The sequence below is a fragment of the Hippocampus bargibanti genome, linkage group LG10, assembly GCF_051943395.1.
Source record: "Hippocampus bargibanti isolate YZ-2025 linkage group LG10, ASM5194339v1, whole genome shotgun sequence".
Taxonomy (NCBI): domain Eukaryota; kingdom Metazoa; phylum Chordata; class Actinopteri; order Syngnathiformes; family Syngnathidae; genus Hippocampus; species Hippocampus bargibanti.
In genome coordinates this window covers 1551144-1570617 of record NC_142743.1, presented here as the reverse complement: position 1 = coordinate 1570617, position 19474 = coordinate 1551144, and the positions used below count along the sequence as shown (strand labels likewise).

Here is a 19474-nt window from a genome sequence, read left to right as displayed (position 1 = left end):
CTGCTCTCAGGTTGGGGGGAGCAGATGACTACTCCCTGCGGCTCCACTGATTGCTCCTATTGTCCTGACTAACGACTGGCCTGATTGCCCTATTTGATCTGGTATCACTTCATCAGCATTACTAATCCTAGGTTGCCTAAGCAGGCTGTTGTACGAACGATCCAAATTGAACCTCACACCACCATATCGGTTTAGTGAAAGATTTCGCTGTTTTATGAAATTACCTTCTTTTACTTCCCTTTCAAACTATCTATGTTCTTTCGCTAAGATTTTAACCTCATTGTTGTCAAATGAGTGGTTGCTGGCTTTTAGGTGCATATGTAGTGTCGATTGAGGCCCACTAGTATTATCCCTGCGATGTAGATAGTCTTTTTTTGAGAATTTGTTTAGTCTCCCCAATGTATTGTTCTTTACAATTTTCATTTTTACAATGTATTGAATAAACTACATTACTTTTGTTTTTCATTTGGAAGCCTATCTTTTGGATGCACTAATTTATGCCTTAAGGTGTTTATCGGTTTGAAATAAGTAGGAATTTTGTGTTGCCAAAGAACTGTAGTTTTTCAGAAACTCCTGCAATGTAAGGTACTGCTACTCCTCTCCTTTTGGTATCTTCAGAATTTTTTGTTTCATTCCCTATTCTTTCTTTCTGACATTTGTTGAATGACCACCGAGGGTACCCATAGTTTGTGAGTGCTCTCCTGATATGTTTTCACTCCTTTTCTCTACCATCGACGCTTGTTGGTATTAGTTTAGCCCAATGCTGGAGGGCTCTGATAACTCCTAGTTTGTGTTGTCGAGGGTCATCGATGGACCAATCCTGTACGACTGTGTAAGCTACACAGACGTTGTAGAGGGTGGTTAGAATCGAAAAGTAAGTATTGGTCAGCGTGCGTCGCCTTCCTAAAGACTTCTGTTTTTAGAGCTCTGTCCTCTTTTATAATTACTTTACAATCCAAAAAGGCTAGTTGGTTCTCTTTAATGTCCTCGCGAGTAAATTTAATGTTGATGTCTACCAAGTTGAGGTGATCTGTGAAGGATTGAATTTCTTGTTTTTTAATAATGACGAAAGTATCGTCCACATATCTAAACCAGTGTCTAGGTTTTGTCCCCGGGAAGGATGTGAGGGCCTGTATCTCCATCTCTTCCATGTACAGATTAGCCACTATGGGTGAAACTGGTGAGCCCATAGCACAACCATGAATTTGTTTGTAAATTGTCTCCCTAAATTGAAAATACGTAGTATTAAGGCAGATTTCCGATAATTGGCAGATGTGGTCCGCCAACAGTCTCGTCCTCACTACTGAGACTGCTGCAGATGTAAAGAGAGAAGTCACATCGTAAGATGCCAATGTTTCCTCAGGTTCCAATATGAGGTCTTTGATCCTCTCGACAAACCCTGTGGTGTTCTCTACGTGATATTCTGTGTTACCAACCAACGGAGCTAAGATAGTTTTTAAATATTTGGCTACATTGTATGTAGAGGAGTCAATGCTACAAACAATGAGTCTGAGGGGGAACCCTTCTTTATGTATTTTTGGCAGGCCATAGATACATGGCGTGGCCTCTCCCGGGTATAATCTAAAATACATCTGTTTGTCTATATGTTTTCCTTTCTCTAACTTTTGGAGACAGTCAATCATTTCTTTCTTGTATCTATTGGAAGGGTCACTTTTTAGTTGCTCATAAGTGTTAGAATCACTGATTAACCTATTTATTTTGTCTTCATAATCCAATGTGTGGGTCAGTCATTAGTCAAGACAAGAGGAGCAATCAGTGGAGCCGCAGGGAGTAGTCCTCAGCTCCCCTCAACCTGAGAGGGGAGGGACCTATCATGGCAGAGTCCGGCACCACCATGTCTGGACAGTAGGGATATATATATATATATATATATATATATATAACTACCAGTAAGACTTTTGTTGGATAAGAAGCGAAATGTCCGACACCTTTAAAGAAGTACAGATGACGGCTGAAGAAACCTTTTCATCGACAAGACACATTTAAAATCGACAATCCGTACAATGAAAAGATGGCATCTACATTTTGCAAATTTCAAATGTTTCCACTAAAAATATCTTTCTTCTATACATTAGGTCTTGATGGTGATCATTATGGGATGGAGGAGTAGTATATTTTGTTTGGAGTAAACACAAAGAGATTTTTGGGGGCAGAGAGCAATTCTGGGGGATAAAAAATAAAAATAAACCTTTACATCAACAAAAAACAGAAGTATTCACCAATATATCAGCTTTATTGTGTATCAGACAATGCGAAGCAAATGTGCAATCTGTATAGCAGCCATTTATGAACGTTCGACAAGGGACTTTATATGTGAGAGACATGAATTTTTGTGGTCATACACCCACATTCATTATTTTTTACAGTTCGATTGTCAAAGGATGATCTTTCTGAATATTAACTCAATTTTTGTTGGGACATACAATTAAACTAAAAAAAAACACACAAAAAAACAGGATATGATTTACAAATCCTGTTCATACTGTATTTAATTGAAAACACTACAAAGAGAAGATTTTAAATGTTTAAACTGATAAACAAATATTCGTAAATAATCGGGGTCTCCTTTGTTGTATTTTACCTCACATATTGAAAGGGAGACAATTCTGGACTGCAGACAAGCTCCTCTGCCATTGAAACTGTGGTGCATTCTGAAGCACAGGGACGAATGACAAATGAGAAAAAAAAGTCTGAAAAAAAAGGCAGGGGCCCGGGGGTCGCAGGTGCGGCACAGGAGGCGAAGCCCCCGGAAGCTCAGTGATTTTAGCAATTTAATAACCACAAAACCATTATTTTACTCACTGAAATGTAACTGTATTTGTGTAAATAAAGTCCCTTGTTTGGTGGGTTACAAGTATGGCAAAATTGTTTCTGGGAGTGGCAGCTTGGAATTGAAGCGGATTACGTGGGACAGTATATGAGACAATTTCTTTCGTCAATGGATCCTACACTTCGTATTTGCTTTCAAAATATAGCTTGTAGCAGATGTGTGCACATTTGCAGCATGATGTCCTGATCCAAGAATGAAAAAAACACTTTGATCCTCTCCTCTTACATCAAGAACTGCTTCATACAACAAAGACGTTGGAGAAAAGTGGTTAAGATTGAATCACTGTCTCTGTCTTTTGTGTTGTGTCATATCATTTATTTTGACTTTCAGGTGGTGCTGCGAGAGTGGCTGCCTTTACAGCAGCTCCCCTAAATTTTGTTAGTCGACTTATTTTTCCTTTATTCTTCCTTTCATAACTTTGCTGCTATTGATGGGGAATTTGTCCATTGTGAGAAAAATAAAGGTTATCTTATGTGATGTTATCTTGTCTCGTCTGATCTTTTCTTCAGAGCTGGTTGATGATCTGATCACCCGAATCAGGTGTGTTGCAACAGGGAGACTTCTAAAATCTGCAGGAAAACGGCCCTCCAGGAGAAGATTGTGACAACCCTGGTCTAGGTAAAAATCATTTGGTAGTCATTGTATTCTGTTTTTATTTATGCTTAACACAGGTCCGACCTGAATTGGAATTGGGTTTGTATTTGTTGTTTATTTAAATCCAAACCAGTTGTCTTGTGTCTTATCATCATTCTCAAAACAGAAAGATGACACAAACATAGAAGGGTAATCTCATCCTTTTTTGTTTCATGCACTGAAAGGCCCACCAACGCTCCATGTCAGAATTAAACTATGAGTGAAAGAACTTGGAATATTTTGCGTCTACCGCACGGTGAATTTGTCAGGGATTAGATCATATTATTGCAATTAAAGGGAACAAGCATACGGCTTCTTGCTTACCCATGTCTCCTTGCGTGTCTCTGTGTTGTTCTCAATAAACATTGAATGTGAAGCTGAAAGGTAGAAGGTCCCAACACTGGCCTTTCTCTGGCCCTTCGACCGGTCCAAGAGGTGGACATTTTCCACCTTACACACACACACACACACACACACACACACACACACACACACACACACACACACACACACACAGAATACAAAATGTCAAGGATAAAGCATTTGGATGGTGGATGACCTTGCAACCGCCATTATCTTCCTGTATTGCTTAAACCTATTACATTGATTTATACATAATTTATTAACACTGCACAGTAACATTTTGACTTAAATGTTGCCCACTTGGCATCCATCGCACAGCCTAGTCTTCTTATGAAAGGAATTCCATCTACAGCCCATTCTAAAAGTTATTTTTTTCCCCAGATGTGTTTGTTTTTTCCCATTTGGGCACCAGTGGGGTTAAGATCAGGGGATGTCATTAAAAACAGTGATCAGATCAAGCACTTTGAGACTATTTTGTGATTAACGGCTGCATACTTCTGGCTTGACTCGGCAATTGAGAGTTTTTGTTTCTGTGCCCTGAGATTGACTGGCAACCAGTTCATGGTGTCCCCCGCCTCATGCCTGAAGACGGCTGGGATAGGCTCCAGGCAGCAACCCTTGAGAGGATAAAGCAGTCAGGGAATGAATGAATGAATGATACTTGTCTTTTCAACTAACAAAATGTAACGTTCATGAATCTTGAGGTAGAAAAATGTTATGTAAATGTCTAGGTATTCTTGAGTTTTATTCCCATGAAGTGCTGATAATGGTAATGTCTTAGTCATTTATAAATATGGGTACATACCCTTTGATAATGTGGTGCGAGGAAAGACAAGATGAAAATGGTTTGGAGTAAAATGCAGTGTCACGGATGGATTGCAGGGACGTAGCCAAAATGGGTATTTTAAAGAATAAAAATACGTTGACATTATTAATGCTTGCAAGAAAAATCGATCATTGTACAATGTCTTTTGAAATTAATATGACGTACATCCTATAATTGGTACGAAATTATTTAGTCAATTCATTATCAGACACGGGTGTACGCAGAGTGGCCAACACACAGAAGGTAAATGCCATCCCTAAGAAGGCCGTTTGCAGATTAAGTACGTTTATACAGTGACACAATTGAGCCTGATGCTGCTCGGGTACCCACAGATGGTCATAAACACAAAGTAAAAAAAAAAGAAACCGAAAATCCCGCACTTCATCACCATGTAATGATGATGCCGTAGCATTTCAAAGATACCTTGGGCGTACGGATGTGCTCCATCACTGACAAGCAAAATGGTGAAGTAGAGAAGTCGGAGAAAACCGCGTCCTCTTTTTGTCGTTTGTGATGTTGGAATCTGCGTTTCCCATCAAGTGCGTTGCATTTCATTAGGCTGTTTTTCGGACAATATCCTTATATAGGTCATATTTTTTTTAATTTTCTATAGCATGTTCGTCACGACAAAAGAGTGCAGACCTGCCACAAAACTCGATTTGCGTTCTTGATGCTAACCTGTTCAGCGTGATCCCATTGTGCCCGTTCGGCTACATCTGCCACAGACAGGTCGAGAAACCTGGGAGTGTTGACTCGTTGTTGCGAGACGTGAAAATGTCCGCCATATTCAATGTGGCAGAACTCCCTATTTTCTACGTGGCAGAACTTTCCTTCAACTTAATAGTAATGCAGGTAAATAGATTGATCTTAGGAAAGTGAGACCATAATGTGATGGAGTGGTTTATATGTCCTAATAATACAAGAATTGAAGTCAGGGGATTTATCCCCCCTGGTAGGTTCACCCATGGCTAACAGGTCCTCTGTGAGGGACCAGAGAAAACACAACTCTAGAACTCCTTACAATGAATCAAACAAAAGGACCAGAGTTTCACTTGCACAGTTTTACTTTCCCGGAGCAGGTCACTGGGCCCTCCGCTGGTGCAAGGCCTGGAGTGGGGCTCGTTGGCAAGCGCCAACATCCATGGGGACCGGACGGGCTCAGCCCAAAGTGACAATGTGAGTCTCCCAAAAGGGTTTGCGTGCTACGTGAGCTGGGCGGCAGCCAAAGGCGTCCAATACTCTAGGGACGTGGAATGTCACCTCTCTTGCTGGGAAGGAGCAAGGGTGCATACATGTTAAGTTTCAGAAATCATAAATCAGGAGATTTTCATACTTGCGACTGTGGTGCGTGTGAAAATAATGTAAGCGTTACAAAAACAGGCCCCTATCTTTTTTTGGCAAATACAGTGAGTCATTATGCAATGGAGAGCAAGTAATACAGGAAGATATTTAAGTTGTCAATGACCTAGCCTCGTTAAGCAGACCACTCATCCATCCATCCATCTTCCCCGCTACCCGGCGTCGGGTCGCGGGGGCAGCAGGTTCAGTAGGGAAGCCCAGACTTCCCTCTCCCTAGCCACTGCTTTTAGCTCATCCTGGCGGATCCCGAGGCGTTCCCAGGCCAGCTGGGAGACATAGTCTCTCCAGCGTGTCCTGGGTCGTCCCCGGGGTCTCCTGCCAGTGGGGCACGCTCAGAACACCTCACCAGGGAGGCGTCCAGGGGGCATCCTAATCAGATGCCCGAGAAGCGGCTTGACTCTGAGCCCCTCCCGGATGACCGAGCTTCTCACCTTATCTCTAAGGGAGAGCCCGGACACCTTACGGAGAAAGCTCATTTCGGCCGCTTGTACCCGGGATCTCGTTCTTTCGGTCACAACCCATATCTCGTGACCATAGATGAGGGTTGGGGTGTAGATCGACAAATTGAGAGCTTTGCTTTTTGGCTCAGCTCCTTCTTCACCACGACAGATCGGTACAAATTCCGCATCACAGCAGACGCCGCACCGATCCGCCTGTCGACCTCTCGCTCCCTCACACCCTCATTCATGAACAAGACTCCCAGATACTTAAACTCCTCCACTTAAGGCAAAATCTCCCCGCCCCGGAGAGGGCATTCCACCCTTTTCCGACTGAGAACCATTGTCTCAGATTTGAAGGTTGCTGATTCTCATCCCAACCGCTTCACATTCGGCTGCGAAACGCTCGAGAGAGAGTTGGAGAGCTCCGGTTGAAGGCCCCAACCGTACCACATCATCTGCAAAAAGCAGAGATGCCATACTGAGGCCACCAAAACGGAAACCTTCAACGCTTCGGCTGCGCCTAGAAATTCTGTCCATAAAGGTAAACCCTCACTGGAAACGATTCCGACTTACAGCTGGCAATGCGAACCAGACTCTGACATCGGTCGTATAGGGACCGAACGGCCAATATCAGGCGCTCCTGTACCCCATACTCCCGAAGCACCCTCCACAGAACTCCACGAGGGACACGGTCAGACGCTTTCTCCAAGTCCACAAAGCACATGTAGACTGGTTGGGCGAATTCCCATGCACCCTCGAGGACCCTGCTAAGGGTCTAGAGCTGGTCCACTGCTCCGCGGCCGGGACAAAAACGACACTGCTCCTCCTCAATCTGAGGCTCGAGTTCTCAACGGACCCGCCCCTCTAGAACCCCTGAATAGACCTTTCCAGGTAGGCTGAGGAGTGTGATCCCTCTGTAGTTTGAACACACCCTCCGGTCTCCCTTTTTAAAAAGGAGGACGACCACCCCGGTCTGCCAATCCAGAGGCACCCCGATGACCACGCAATATTGCAGAGGTGTGTCAGCCAAAAGAGCCCACAACATCCAGAGCCTTTAGGAACTCCGGGCGGATCTCATCCACCCCCGGGGCCTTGCCACCGAGGAGCTTTTTAACTACCTCGGTGACTTCAACCACAGAGATCGGAGATCCCACCTCAGAGTCCCCAGACACTGCTTCCTCCAAGGAAGGCGTGTTGGTGGAGTTGAGGAGGTCTTTGAAGTACTCTGCCCACCGGTTCACGACGTCTCGAGTCGAGGTCAGCAGCGCCTCATTCTCACTGTACACAGTGTTTGTGGTGCACTGATTTCCCCTCCTGAGAAGCCGGATGGTGGACCAGAATTTCCTCGAAGCGGTCTGGAAGTCGGCTTCTGTGGCCTTACCGAACTCTTCACGTTTTTGCCTCGGCGACCACTGAGGCTGCATTCCGCTTGGCTAATCGATGCCTGTTAGCTGTCTCAGGGGCCACATAGGCCAGATAGGACTCCTTCTTCAGCTTTACGGCATCCCTTACTACTGGTATCCACCAGCGAGTACGGGGGTTGCCGCCACAACAGGCACCAACCACCTTACGGCCACAACTCTGATTTGCCGCCTCACCAAGGGAGGTACGGAACATGGTCCATTCGGAATCAATGTCCCCACCTTCCCCGGTACATATGTAAAGTTCTGCCAGAGATGGGAGTTGAAACTCCTTCTGACAGGGGATTCCGCCAGACGTTCCCAACAAACCCTCACAACACGTTTGGGTCTACCAGGTCGGACTGGCGTCTTCCCCCACCAACAGAGCCTATTCACCACCAAGGGTGTCCTGGTGACACGTGTACATATGAACACCGTTATGTTTGAATAAAGTGTTTGCTATAGATAATCCGTGTCGAGCACAGAAGTCCAATAACAAAACACCACTCGGGTTCTGATCGGGGGGGGGGGGGGGGGGGGGCGTTTCTCCTAATCACGCCCCTCCAGGTCTCACTATCATTGCCCACATGAGCATTGAAATCACCCAGCAGAACAAGGGAGTCCCCAGGGGGAGTGCTCTATAGCACGCCCTCTAAGGTCTCCAAGAAGGATGGGTACACTGAACTGCTGTTTGGTGCATATGCACAAACAACAGTCAGAACCCGTCCCCCCACCCGAAGGCAAGCAACCCTTTGAACTACCGGGGTGAATCCCAACAATAAGTATGCCGAGACCTGCTCTACACCTCTCGCCGTGGGCAACTCCAGAGTGGAAGAGAGTCCAACCCCTCTCGAGAGGGCTGGTACCATAACCCAGGCTGTATGTGGAGGCAAGCCCAAATATGTCTAGTCGGAATTTTTTGACCTCGTGCAGCAGCTTGGGCTCCTTCCCTGTAAGAGAGGTGACGTTCCACGTCCCAAGAGCTAGCTTCTGCAGTCGAGGATTGGACCGCCAGGGTCCCCGCATTTGGCTGCCACCCAGCTCACAATGCACCCGACCCCTCTGGCCCCTCCCATGGGTGGTGAGCCCTTGAGAAGGGGGACCCACATTTCCTCTTCAAGCTGAGCATGACCGAGCCCCATAGGTGTAGGCCCGGCCACCAGGCGCTCGCCAACGAGCCCCATCTCCAGGCCTGGCTCCAGAGAGGGCCCCCGGTGACCCAAGGGAAAACCAAGTCCATTTATGTTTCTCTTCATATGGGGTGTTTTGAGTCGTACTTTGGTCCCTCACCAAGGACCTGTTTGCCATGGGTGACACTGCCAGGGGCATTAAGCCCCAGACAACCTAGCTCCAAGGATCATTGGGACACACAAACCCCTCCATCACGGTAAGCTGACGACTCATGGACAGGCAGACCACTCAGCGTTAAGCTTAAACTAGTCTACAGAGCAGACACCATAGACAAATCCAAAATGAAACAACCCTACCCAAAAGTGTGTCAAGGTTTAGGAATGATGCAGCAGCCTGACACTATCAAGCTGAGGACAGATGCAATACCCTGCTCCCTGGCCACACCTAGACGAGTCCCTATCCCTTTACGAGGCAAAGTGAAAGAGGAGGTCAAGCGAATGGAAGATATTGGTGTCATATCCAGAGTGGAAGAGCCAACGAACTGGTGTTCGGGCATGGTTCCAGTGCCCACAAAGAATGGCTCAGTGTATATCTGTGGTGACCTCACTCGCCTCAACAGAGCGGTCTGCAGAGAAAGATACATACTGCTGTCAGTGCAACAGACAATTGGCTGTCTGGCTGGAGCAAAGGTCTTCAGCAAGTTGGATGCCAATAGAGGATTTTGACAAATCCCATTATCCCTTGAATCATCATTATAAACCACGTTCATCACTCCATTTGGCCGCTTCCGCTTTAATACATTGCCGTTTGGCATTGCGTCATCCCCAGAACATTAGGCGGCGCATGTCAATGATCATCGACGGGCCACATGGAGTCTTATGCCACATGGATGATATTCTTACATGGGGAAGAAATCAACAATACCATGACATCAGACTACACACATTTCTCAACAAGTTTCAGGAAGCCAGTGTCACGCTTAACATGGAGAAATGTGAGTTGAGCAAAAGTGAAGTCAAGTTTCTTGGTCATATTTTGTCCGCAGATGCAGTGCAGCCAGACCCAGACAAGGTAAAGGGTGTCATGTCCATGAGAGAGCTGTCCAACACAGGAGAGGTTCGTAGCTTCCTGGGAATGCTAATTCGGCTAGGAAAGTACATTCCAGGCCTGGCGGAAAAAGACTAGCCATTGAGAAGCCTTCACTCAAAGAAGAATCAGTGGGTCTGGGGTTGTGCACAACAGAGAGCACATTTGATCAGTTAAAAGATGATCTCACATCACCTCCCGTACTAACACTTTCCAACCCCGACAAAGAACTGAAGCTGTCGGCGGATGCCTCGTCAAGCGGACTGGAAGCAGTTCTCCTCCAGGAGGAAGAAGGGCAGTGGTAACCAGTCGCGTACACATCACGTGCAATGACGGAAACAGAACAGAGGTAAGCCCAGGTAGAGAAGAAGGCATGTGTGTGAGTGACTTGGGGAAGCGAACTTTTCTGGGACTTCCTTATTGGGAGACATTTTGCCATTGAGACCGACCACAAGCTACTGCTCAGAGGCTCCAGACTAGTTATTCCCAAAGCAATGCGCAGTTCTGTCCTTGACACAATACACGAGGGACATCAGGTGTTGACCAAATGCCGAGAGCAGGTCAGATAGGCTGTATAGTGGCGAGTATTGAGCAGCCAACTCAACGAACTGGTGAGAAATTACAAAAGATGGATCAAAGAGTGTGCCAACCCTGTGGAGCCATTGATGGCCAGTGAGGTGCCAAAGAGACCCTGGCAAAAAGTAGGTTCTGATCTTTTCTCACATCAACCACGGCAACTACCTACGAGTAGTGGACTATTATTCTAGTTTTGTCGAGATTGCCAAACTAATCCCTGCTCGATCTCAGGATATACAGTAATTGTGCATTTCAAACCTCCCCACCAGTACTCGCCCATTTTGACCTAGACAGCCCAACATTCGTGACTTGTGACGCATCCAACACTTCGGTCGGGGCTGTGCTGTCTCAGCTCCATCATGGGACGGAGCGCCCGATAGCCTTCGTGTCGAGGTTGCTCACTTCAACTGAGCAAAAGTACTCGGTCGGGGAGAGGGAGGCCCTAGCCTGTGTGTGGGCATGTGAGAGGTGGCAAATGTACCTGTATGGCCGTTACTTTACACTCCGCACTGACCACAAGGCTCTCTTGTTGGCAACAACCGGGCCAGGGCATAAGCCGCTGCGGTTGTATAGGTGGACTGAGAGATTGCAGGCTTACAATTTCTCCACCCAGTTCACACCAGGAAGAGACAATGTGGTGGCGGATTTACTTTCCCGTGCCACCCCCAGCCCTACACCGGACACTCAACAGGATTCCTTTGAACGCGGTTTGATCCTAATGCTCCACACGCCCCTCCAATCTACTGTGTCACTGCAAGAACTGCAGGCAGCATCCACGGAAGACCCAACACTGACCAAGCTCCGGACTTTCATTCGAGAGGGCTGGCCCACGAAGGTCCCTGAGGAACTTGCACCCTTCCACCGGGTCAAAGGTCAGCTTTCATGTTGGAGCGACGTCTGCGTGGCTCGCGGCCTTTGTACTGTGGTTCCACTCACCTTGAGGCCCCGCATCCTGACCATGGTTCACGAGGGACATCTGGGTATTGTGAGGGTCAAGCAACGCTGTAGGGGCCTAGTCTGGTGGCCAGGTATAGACAGAGATGTAGAAACTATGGTCAAGGACTGGTCAGCATGCCTCGTAAGTGGCAAAACTGGCCAACCCCCCGCTTGCCCATTGCAGCCTGTTGCATGGCCGACCCGCCCATGGAATCAAATCCAGGTCGACATTTGCGGTGAGCTCCATGCCATGCCTCAACACCAGCGATTCCTCCTGGTGGCATACGACCACTCGAAGTAGCCTGAAGTCTTGCCGACCGGGTCAGTCACAACCAAAGTCGTCACGGACTTCCTATCTTCTCTTTTCGCACGATGGGATGTGCCTGACACTATCACAACAGATAATGGACCTCAGTTCATCTCAGCAGACTTCACAGCCTTCACCGAGGCGAGGGGAATAAAGCATGTCAGGACAGCCTTTTATCACCCCCAGGCCAACGGGGGGGTAGAAAAGTTCAACCAAACTCTGAAAAATGGAGTCAGAGCACACCTGGCAGACGGCCTTCCATTATCTTCCGCACTACGGAACACTCTGTTGCACTACAGAGCAACACCTCACGCCACAACGGGTGCCTGCCCAGCTTTCCTAATGCTGGGACGTGAACTGCAGCTTCCCCTCGACCGCCTCCGTCCTCCTGCTAGAGCCACACCAATCTCGGAGTCTTCTTCAGCCAGCAGAGTGGCCAACGAGCAGCAGGGCATGAAGCGACAATTTGACGAGAAGCACCGGGCGAAGCAACCCACACTTACTGTGTCGGACTGGGTCCGCATTCGCCACTCCCACCGTTCCCACAAATTGGACTCATTCTGGACAGCACCACTCCAGATTACTGGACAGCACCACTCCAGATGACTTTCCTGTCACATGGCTGACACCAGTGCAACGCCTTGACGAGCGTGCTGAACCAGCCCTGCCTGTGGGACCAGAGCCTCGGCCAGCTCGCGTCCGCCTTCGCCTGCAGTATTTAGATGACTACATCACAGACTTCTAATGTTCTGACCCCAGCCGGTGCATAGCCTATTGCGTGGCAGAATAACCCACAAGGCTAAGCGGGGAATCCGGCAGTCTACCCGGTTTTCCTAGTTAGAAGAGTTTTTCTGGTTCCTTCAGGGAGGGGGTAAATGTAGTATATGCCACACTGCCACATGACGTCGCGGCAGTGTCATAAAACAGGGTTGTTAAGATGATGTTAGTTGAAATAAATACATTGCACAGACAAGTCCTCTCCTCTCGTTCCTCCGACATAACATTATCGTAAAAACCACGAATCCTACTAAACGGAACTAATTATACATAAAAAGACTAGAAATGTGCATGGGAAATGAAAATAGTGTCGTAATAAGCAGTATTATCAATATAAACGATATCGATATAACGAGACTTTACTGTAATTGCTTTACTCGCGCTGTCGCCGGATAGCTGCTTTTCGTTAATCCAAATTAACAGAAGTTTTTCAACTTCTTCGATTGCCCAAGACTTGCTTTGACAGCACGGAAACACCTTTTGCAACAGACGCGCCTTTGATGGCTTCTCTGTTGCTGAGGATGGTAGCAATGGTTGACTTAGCATATCCGTACTGGGCCGCTAAATCACACAAACGCACACCTCGTTCATGTTTTTCAATTATCTCCTTCTCCTCGACTGTAATCTTGTTTTGTGTCTTCTTCGGCTGAACACTAGCCTGTGGTTGTCTTTTTCGGTCCCATAACAGCAAAATTATCTGTAAAAATTTCCTTGGAGGCATCGACGTTTGCATTCAGAGAAAGGAAAGAAAGGGGGTGTGGAAAGGTGGGCCGGCCGGTGGGGTGCTGTTCGGTCGTATGCTCTTGTGTTCTTCCGCTGAAGATTACTCCGCTAGCCGTGGTGGGGGGTGTGTATCGCGAAAAGTAGTGCGTATTCCAAGGTTTAATTCTCATAAATTTAACGTTCGTAAACCGAAAAGTTCGTAAGGTAAGGTGTTCGTAAACTGAGGCCCCACTGTACTCGAAATGTCCCAAAGGTGTCCTAAATGCGGTCTTCCATTCGTCCCCCTCCTTGATGCGGACCAGGTGATATGCGCCCCGGAGGTCCAGTTTAGTGAAGAAGTTGGCGGACTGCAGTGGTGCAAAGGCCGAGTCGATCAGAGGGAGCGGGTATTTATTCTTTATCGTGATGTCGTTGAGCCCGCGATAGTCTACGCACGGGCGCAGGGACTTGTCCTTCTTTTTGATAAAGAAAAATCCCGCGGGGGGGACCGAGACGAACGGATGAGTCCGGCCGCGAGGGAGGTGTTAATGTAGTCCCTCAGGGCCTTCTGTTCTGGCTCAGAGACCTGGTACAGCCGGGAGTTGGTTAGCAGAGCACCAGCCTGGAGCTCAATGGCACAGTCATAGGGCCGATGTGGCGGGAGGGATTGAGCGCGGTCCTTGCTAAAGGCCTTCCGCAAGTCATGGTAGCAGGAAGGAACCCCCTCAAGGCAAATAGCCTCAGTAGGCTCGCATCGGGAGAGGTTGCTTCCGCCAGCGGCAGATCTGAGGCAGTGCACATAGCAGAGGGGGCTCCAGCCTTGTATCGACGGTCCCTCCCACGAGATGCCCGGATTGTGCGTTAGCCATGGTAGGCCGAGGACGATCGGTGCATTTTGGTTTGGCATGAGATAAAAACGGCGATGCTCAACGTGATTGCCCGATAATTTTAGCTGAAGCGGGGTGGTTATCTGCATAAGCTCGGCGAGAAGCCGACCGTCGAGGTCCTGCAGCGGTATGCTAGCATCCAGCTCCTCTATAGGACACTCCAGCTCAGAGGCGAGGCGGGCATCAATAAAATATCCGTCAGCCCCTGAGTCCACCAAGGCCTTGATGGGGATAACCTTGGTGGGTCCGTAGACCTCGCCGCTCAGCATCAACCTCTGCGTAGTAAGTCCACGCAGATGCTATTGCAGCTCTGCTACACAGTGCAAGACATGAAAGAAAGCTGGTCACGTGACCAACTGTGTTACCGATACAATCGCTAATGGTGGTACTGTATAGAAATCCGTACGCAAATATCGATTCAGCTTAAGCTGCTTTTGTATCGATATAAGCAGAGTAAAATGGCTGACGGGAGATGAAAAGGGCACCGTAGTAACCGGATTATAACAAGGTATCGTTCTAACCGGAACTAATTATACATAAAAGACTAGAAATTTGCCGGGAAATGAAAATAGTATCGTAATGTACATTCATTCTTTTAATATGCAGTTAATATGTATATGATACAACATGTGTCAAGGGGTCTCAGAATATTGCAGCCACGTGAAAATGGCAAAATAGTGCCAAGTACAGGGAAAAAAATGCCCAAGTATGGCGCTTGCTCGGCTGGAATTGACTCCTTGTCATCCTGTAGCTCCGCCTCTGCTGGTGGAGCTCTGCCGCAACCCCACCACCTCTTGAGCACCACCACCACACGAGCAAAAAGTTGCCGATTTCGAGTCTTGACCGAGGTCTTCTGTGTGCAGTCTGACTTGTTTCCTTGTGCGTCTGGTGGGTGTGAGAAGTAGTGAAGCGTAAGCGTGTTTCCATGTGTGCGTGTTGCATTAATTCAGGTGGCGCAGGTAAAAGGCGCGTACAGCTGCTTGCTCAGAACAAATCCTTCTTAGGTCGGCCGAGGGTAAGTTCAACCTCACGTGTTTCTTCCTGCTTGAGCTTATGTTGTGTTTTTGAACAAGAGATAACTTCAACAGCGATTCATACTTTGTACGAGCCGCGTTGTTATTGAAAATGACGGTACGTCAATCAAAATTATCACAATGCCCTCTTTTAAAATAGAAATACACGTTTTACGTAACCTTTGATGCAAAGTGGTACCCCTCTTTAAGATGATGTGAAATCAAAGAAACAAAAATGTTTCCAAACTTCAAATTCTCGACTGGAAAATGTGACGATGATAATGCGCGTTTTGCTGATTGTCGGTAAGTAGTGGTGTGTGAACAACAATATACAGTACATGTTTAGAAATTAAGTAAATTAACGTGTAAAATACATGGAATGCATTGAAACCACGTCATTTGTCTAAGGGCATGACGTTATACTGTACTTTTGATTGGCGACATTATGAAGATTTGTTTTGGGGTCGCCATGGTGCTCGATGCTCTCATGCAAAAGAAGACATACTGTAGGAAGGTGACGGTCTTGTCACTGTTGTGAGATATTTGAATTCCTTGAGCTCCCCAATTTGTCTGCAAATGTCAACGAATGTTATGTCAATCGGAAATTCAACAAATAATTTCTGACATTATTACATTAATGAAACAGGTTTCACTCAATGCAATTCTATATTGCTGTCATGGCCATCTGATACATTCTTTCAAATCAATATCTGAAAATGAAAATGGCGCAGGCCACTGGGGTTGTGTTTTTAAGCCACTGATTTCAAACGAGGCTGGCATGAACTTGTGTGCCGTGAGATCATCTGGGATCAATTGGGAATCGGGATGTTATGCAATGTCACTTAATTGTACAGATAATTATTAATCAATGACATATCTATGTATCTTAATTGTCTGAAATAAATCTTAATCAATGAGCTCTCTCTCTCTCTCTCTCTCTCTCTCTCTCTCTCTCTCTCTCTCTCTCTCTCTCTCTCTCTCTCTCTCTCTCTCTCTCTCTCTCTCTCTCTCTCTCTCTCTCTCTCTCTGTTAAATATTGTTTAGCAATACAAACAACAATTCAGTAAAATGCCTCGCTACTACCAGTGCCCAGGTCAGACTCGTTTCGACTGCGCTCCTGTAGCTACAAATGCTTTTTCACGTCCAATCGAGTCATTACTTGTTGTAGTTCAAGTGTGCAATTCAGTCTGTGTGTGTGTGTGTGTGTGCGCGCGCGTGCGTGAATATGTGTGTGTGTGTGTGTGTGCGTGCGTGTATGAATGTGTGTGGGTGTGTGTGTGTGTATGTGTATGTGTATGTGTGTGTGTGTGTAGAGTTGGTACGGTGAAAGGGATTGAGATTTTTGCAGTCCAATGTGGATGAAGTTATCTTGCACTCTGCTCAGACTTGCTAGTTAAAGCTGCTGTGATGATTGATGGAGCTTGAGTATGGAGGAAAACCGTGGCTAGAGAAAAAAAAACTGTCATGTTCGAAAGTCCTGCATTGCTTCTCAATTGCCTTGGCAAGTAAATCAACCAATATTTGCCCTGTTAACATTGACATGCATGGCGCGACAATGGTACTCAGGAGTGCAAGTGCCCCATCAGAAACCTGTCCAGCTTCACAATCAATTATTTCTTTCAGTTGAGAAACATTAAATCATTACATTAAATACAGTGGGGCCTCGGTTTACGAACACCTTCCCTTATGACAGAGAGAGAGGGGGGGAGGGAGAGGGAGAGGGAGGGGGAGAGCGGGAGAGAGGGAGAGATCACCTCCAAGGAGTTTTTTTACAGATACTTTTGCTGTTATGGGACCGAAAAAGACCCCACTACAGGCTCGTGTTCAGCCGAAGAAGACACAAAACAAAATTGCAGTCGATGGGAAGAAGGAGATCATTGAGAAACGCGAATGAGGTGTGCGTTTGTCTGATTTAGCGGCTTAGCAGATATGCTAAATCCACCATTGCTACCATCCTTCGCCTAAAAGCTTTACACAAAGGCTTTATTTATGCGATGCTTTCACGTGACTCAAGGCTTGGCGTGATGTTACCCTTCGATCCTTGAAAGCAGCATGGAAGAATTTGTGGCCCGCATGGAATTTGAAGGATTTGATCCTCATGACTGTTGTTTTGGATGACATTGTTTCCATTGGACAGAACATGGGACTCAAAGTGAATGCAGATGACATCGAGGAGCTTGTTGCTGACCATAATGAGGTCCTCAACACAGAGGATTTGATTTGCCTTCAAGAGGACAAGCAGAAGCAAGCCATTCAGGAATTGTCATCTGAGGCCAAGGAGGAGGAGATGGCTGCAGCATCAAGTGCAGGCTTTTATTGAACAGTTCCATCCAGAAAATACTGTGGCTATGAGAATCATCAACGTGATGAATGATAATGTGGTGCCTCAGTTTCGTAAGACCTTACAAGTCAGAAAGCAACAGGTGTCAGTTAAGAGCCATCAACGACCATCACACATGTAAATAAAGTGACTTTATTATATAGTGCAGTGTATTTCTTTCATTACAATACAATATCACATTTATTAAATGGAACTGTATAGTGCCACTTAGCAGTTTTTTTGACAACGATACTAGTGCAGCGTGTTCTACCGGAAACAAATTCCTTGTGTGTTCTACATACTTGGCAATAAAGATGATTCTGATTCTGATTCTGATTCTGATTCTGATTATACATAGAATACGGTATGTTGTGTGTAGTTTTAAGGCTTATTTCGTTGAAAATTATATTTTATGGAGACCTGGGAACGGATTATTCTCATTTTAATGGTTTCCTATGGTAAATTATTTTTTGAGATACACACTTTTCGCCTTACACACTATGTCTGGGAACCAATTAAGTTTGTAAGCCAAGGACCCACTGTATGTTATTACGGCCCCAGCAGCAACCGCTGCGGTAGGTAGATCCAGTTGACTTCGGGAAGTTGACGGGGTAAACCCCAAATACACATAAGGGGTGTTCACACGGCACACATTTGCATCCAAGCTGCAACCATGTATTTTGTCGCCATATATTTTATAGCGGTGTAAATTTTGTGCAGTGTTCACACATATAAAGCTGTTTACTAAAGAAAAGTGTGTTAACCCTGGTGCAGCTCCGCTTGTGTTCTCACGGCAGTTTATTTTGCCGTGCAATGCGATAGTCTTCTTTTCGATAGTCTTCGCCACAGCAAATCAGTGTCCTACATTTTCAGAGGTTTGATTCTCATGTTTGTTTTTGCCAAACTTGTACGTTGAATGCCCTTCCTGACACAACAACCCTCTGTATTTATCTGGGCTTGGGACCGGCACAATAAGACAATGGGCTGTGTTCCCTCGTGGCTACAGAACAAGCAACTCCATGAAATTAATAAAGATGAAGATGCTCAGTAAAAGGGTCAAACACAAAATTGTCATCGGCACAGCAGCATTCAAATAAAGTAAAATTATACTCACCATTTAATAACAACGCTCTGATCTTACTGTGAAATGGGCATCTCTTTCCATGCCACCCGCCACACAATACATCCTTATTTATATAGCGCTTTCACAGCAGCTGCAGCTGTAACAATGCAATAGTAATAATAGGGAAATAAAACACACACTTGCATAGTGTACTTCTTTTTCCTCGCTTTGTTTTTGACATACAGTGGAACCTCGGTTTTCGAACGTCTCACAGTTCGAACAAATCGGAGTCCGAACAAAATATTCGAGATATTCTTGTTTCGTAGTTCAAACACCAATCGGTGTTCGAACGCCAATACGACGCGTGAGTGCGTACGCGAGGGTGGGGTGCTGAGCGGCGTACGGGTGTATCGCTCTCTCCGTGACCAACTGTTGTCGCTTGCGGACATGCTGCGTTTTGCTCTAGCGTTTAATATAGGTGTACGAAGAGTTTTAGCCCCTAATCATGCCTCCAAAGAAAGTAAGTGCTGCTAAAAGTGAAAAAAGAAAAGTAGTGTGTACAACTATTGCATTTAAGAAAGAAATAATCGCAAAATATGAAGGAGGTGTGCGAGTGTCTGATCTGGCTAGGGAATACAGCATGGCGAAATCGACGATCAGTACGATATTAAAGAATAAGGAGGCTATGAAATCTAGTGATGTGGCTGTAGGAATGAGAGCAAGTGTCATTGGATAGATATTTGAAGAGAAAAGAACATCCTGTAGCCGAGTCATCTGTAGCTGTCACGTTCCGAGCGAGAGTGA

At 46.3% G+C, this 19474-nt stretch overlaps 2 protein-coding genes across 6 annotated transcripts in view; one reads left to right on the top strand and one right to left on the bottom strand.

Moving 5' to 3' along the window:
- Positions 1 to 5371, bottom strand: part of LOC148892045 (phosphatidylinositol-3-phosphate phosphatase MTMR7-like) — a 35233-nt gene extending 29862 nt beyond the window's left edge. For 3 of the 4 annotated variants that reach the window (XM_089007255.1, XM_089007258.1, XM_089007259.1), the window contains exons 1-2: positions 5097 to 5371; positions 3809 to 3934 (exon numbers count right to left, since the gene is read on the bottom strand). In XM_089007255.1, the coding sequence (XP_088863381.1) occupies positions 3809 to 3934; positions 5097 to 5228 (258 nt within the window). In that variant the 5' untranslated portion in view covers positions 5229 to 5371. Of the gene's footprint in view, positions 1 to 2602; positions 2673 to 3808; positions 3935 to 5096 lie in introns of all 4 variants that reach the window. The other variant, XM_089007257.1, reaches the window with a different exon arrangement.
- The window catches only part of LOC148892044 (uncharacterized), a 107343-nt gene that overhangs the window by 21024 nt on the left and 66845 nt on the right, over positions 1 to 19474 (top strand). Inside the window, exon 3 of one of the 2 annotated variants that reach the window (XM_089007254.1) lies at positions 3361 to 3469. The gene's annotated coding sequence lies outside the window, so the exon portion shown is untranslated. Of the gene's footprint in view, positions 1 to 3360; positions 3470 to 15076; positions 15290 to 19474 lie in introns of those variants that run through there. The other variant, XM_089007253.1, reaches the window with a different exon arrangement.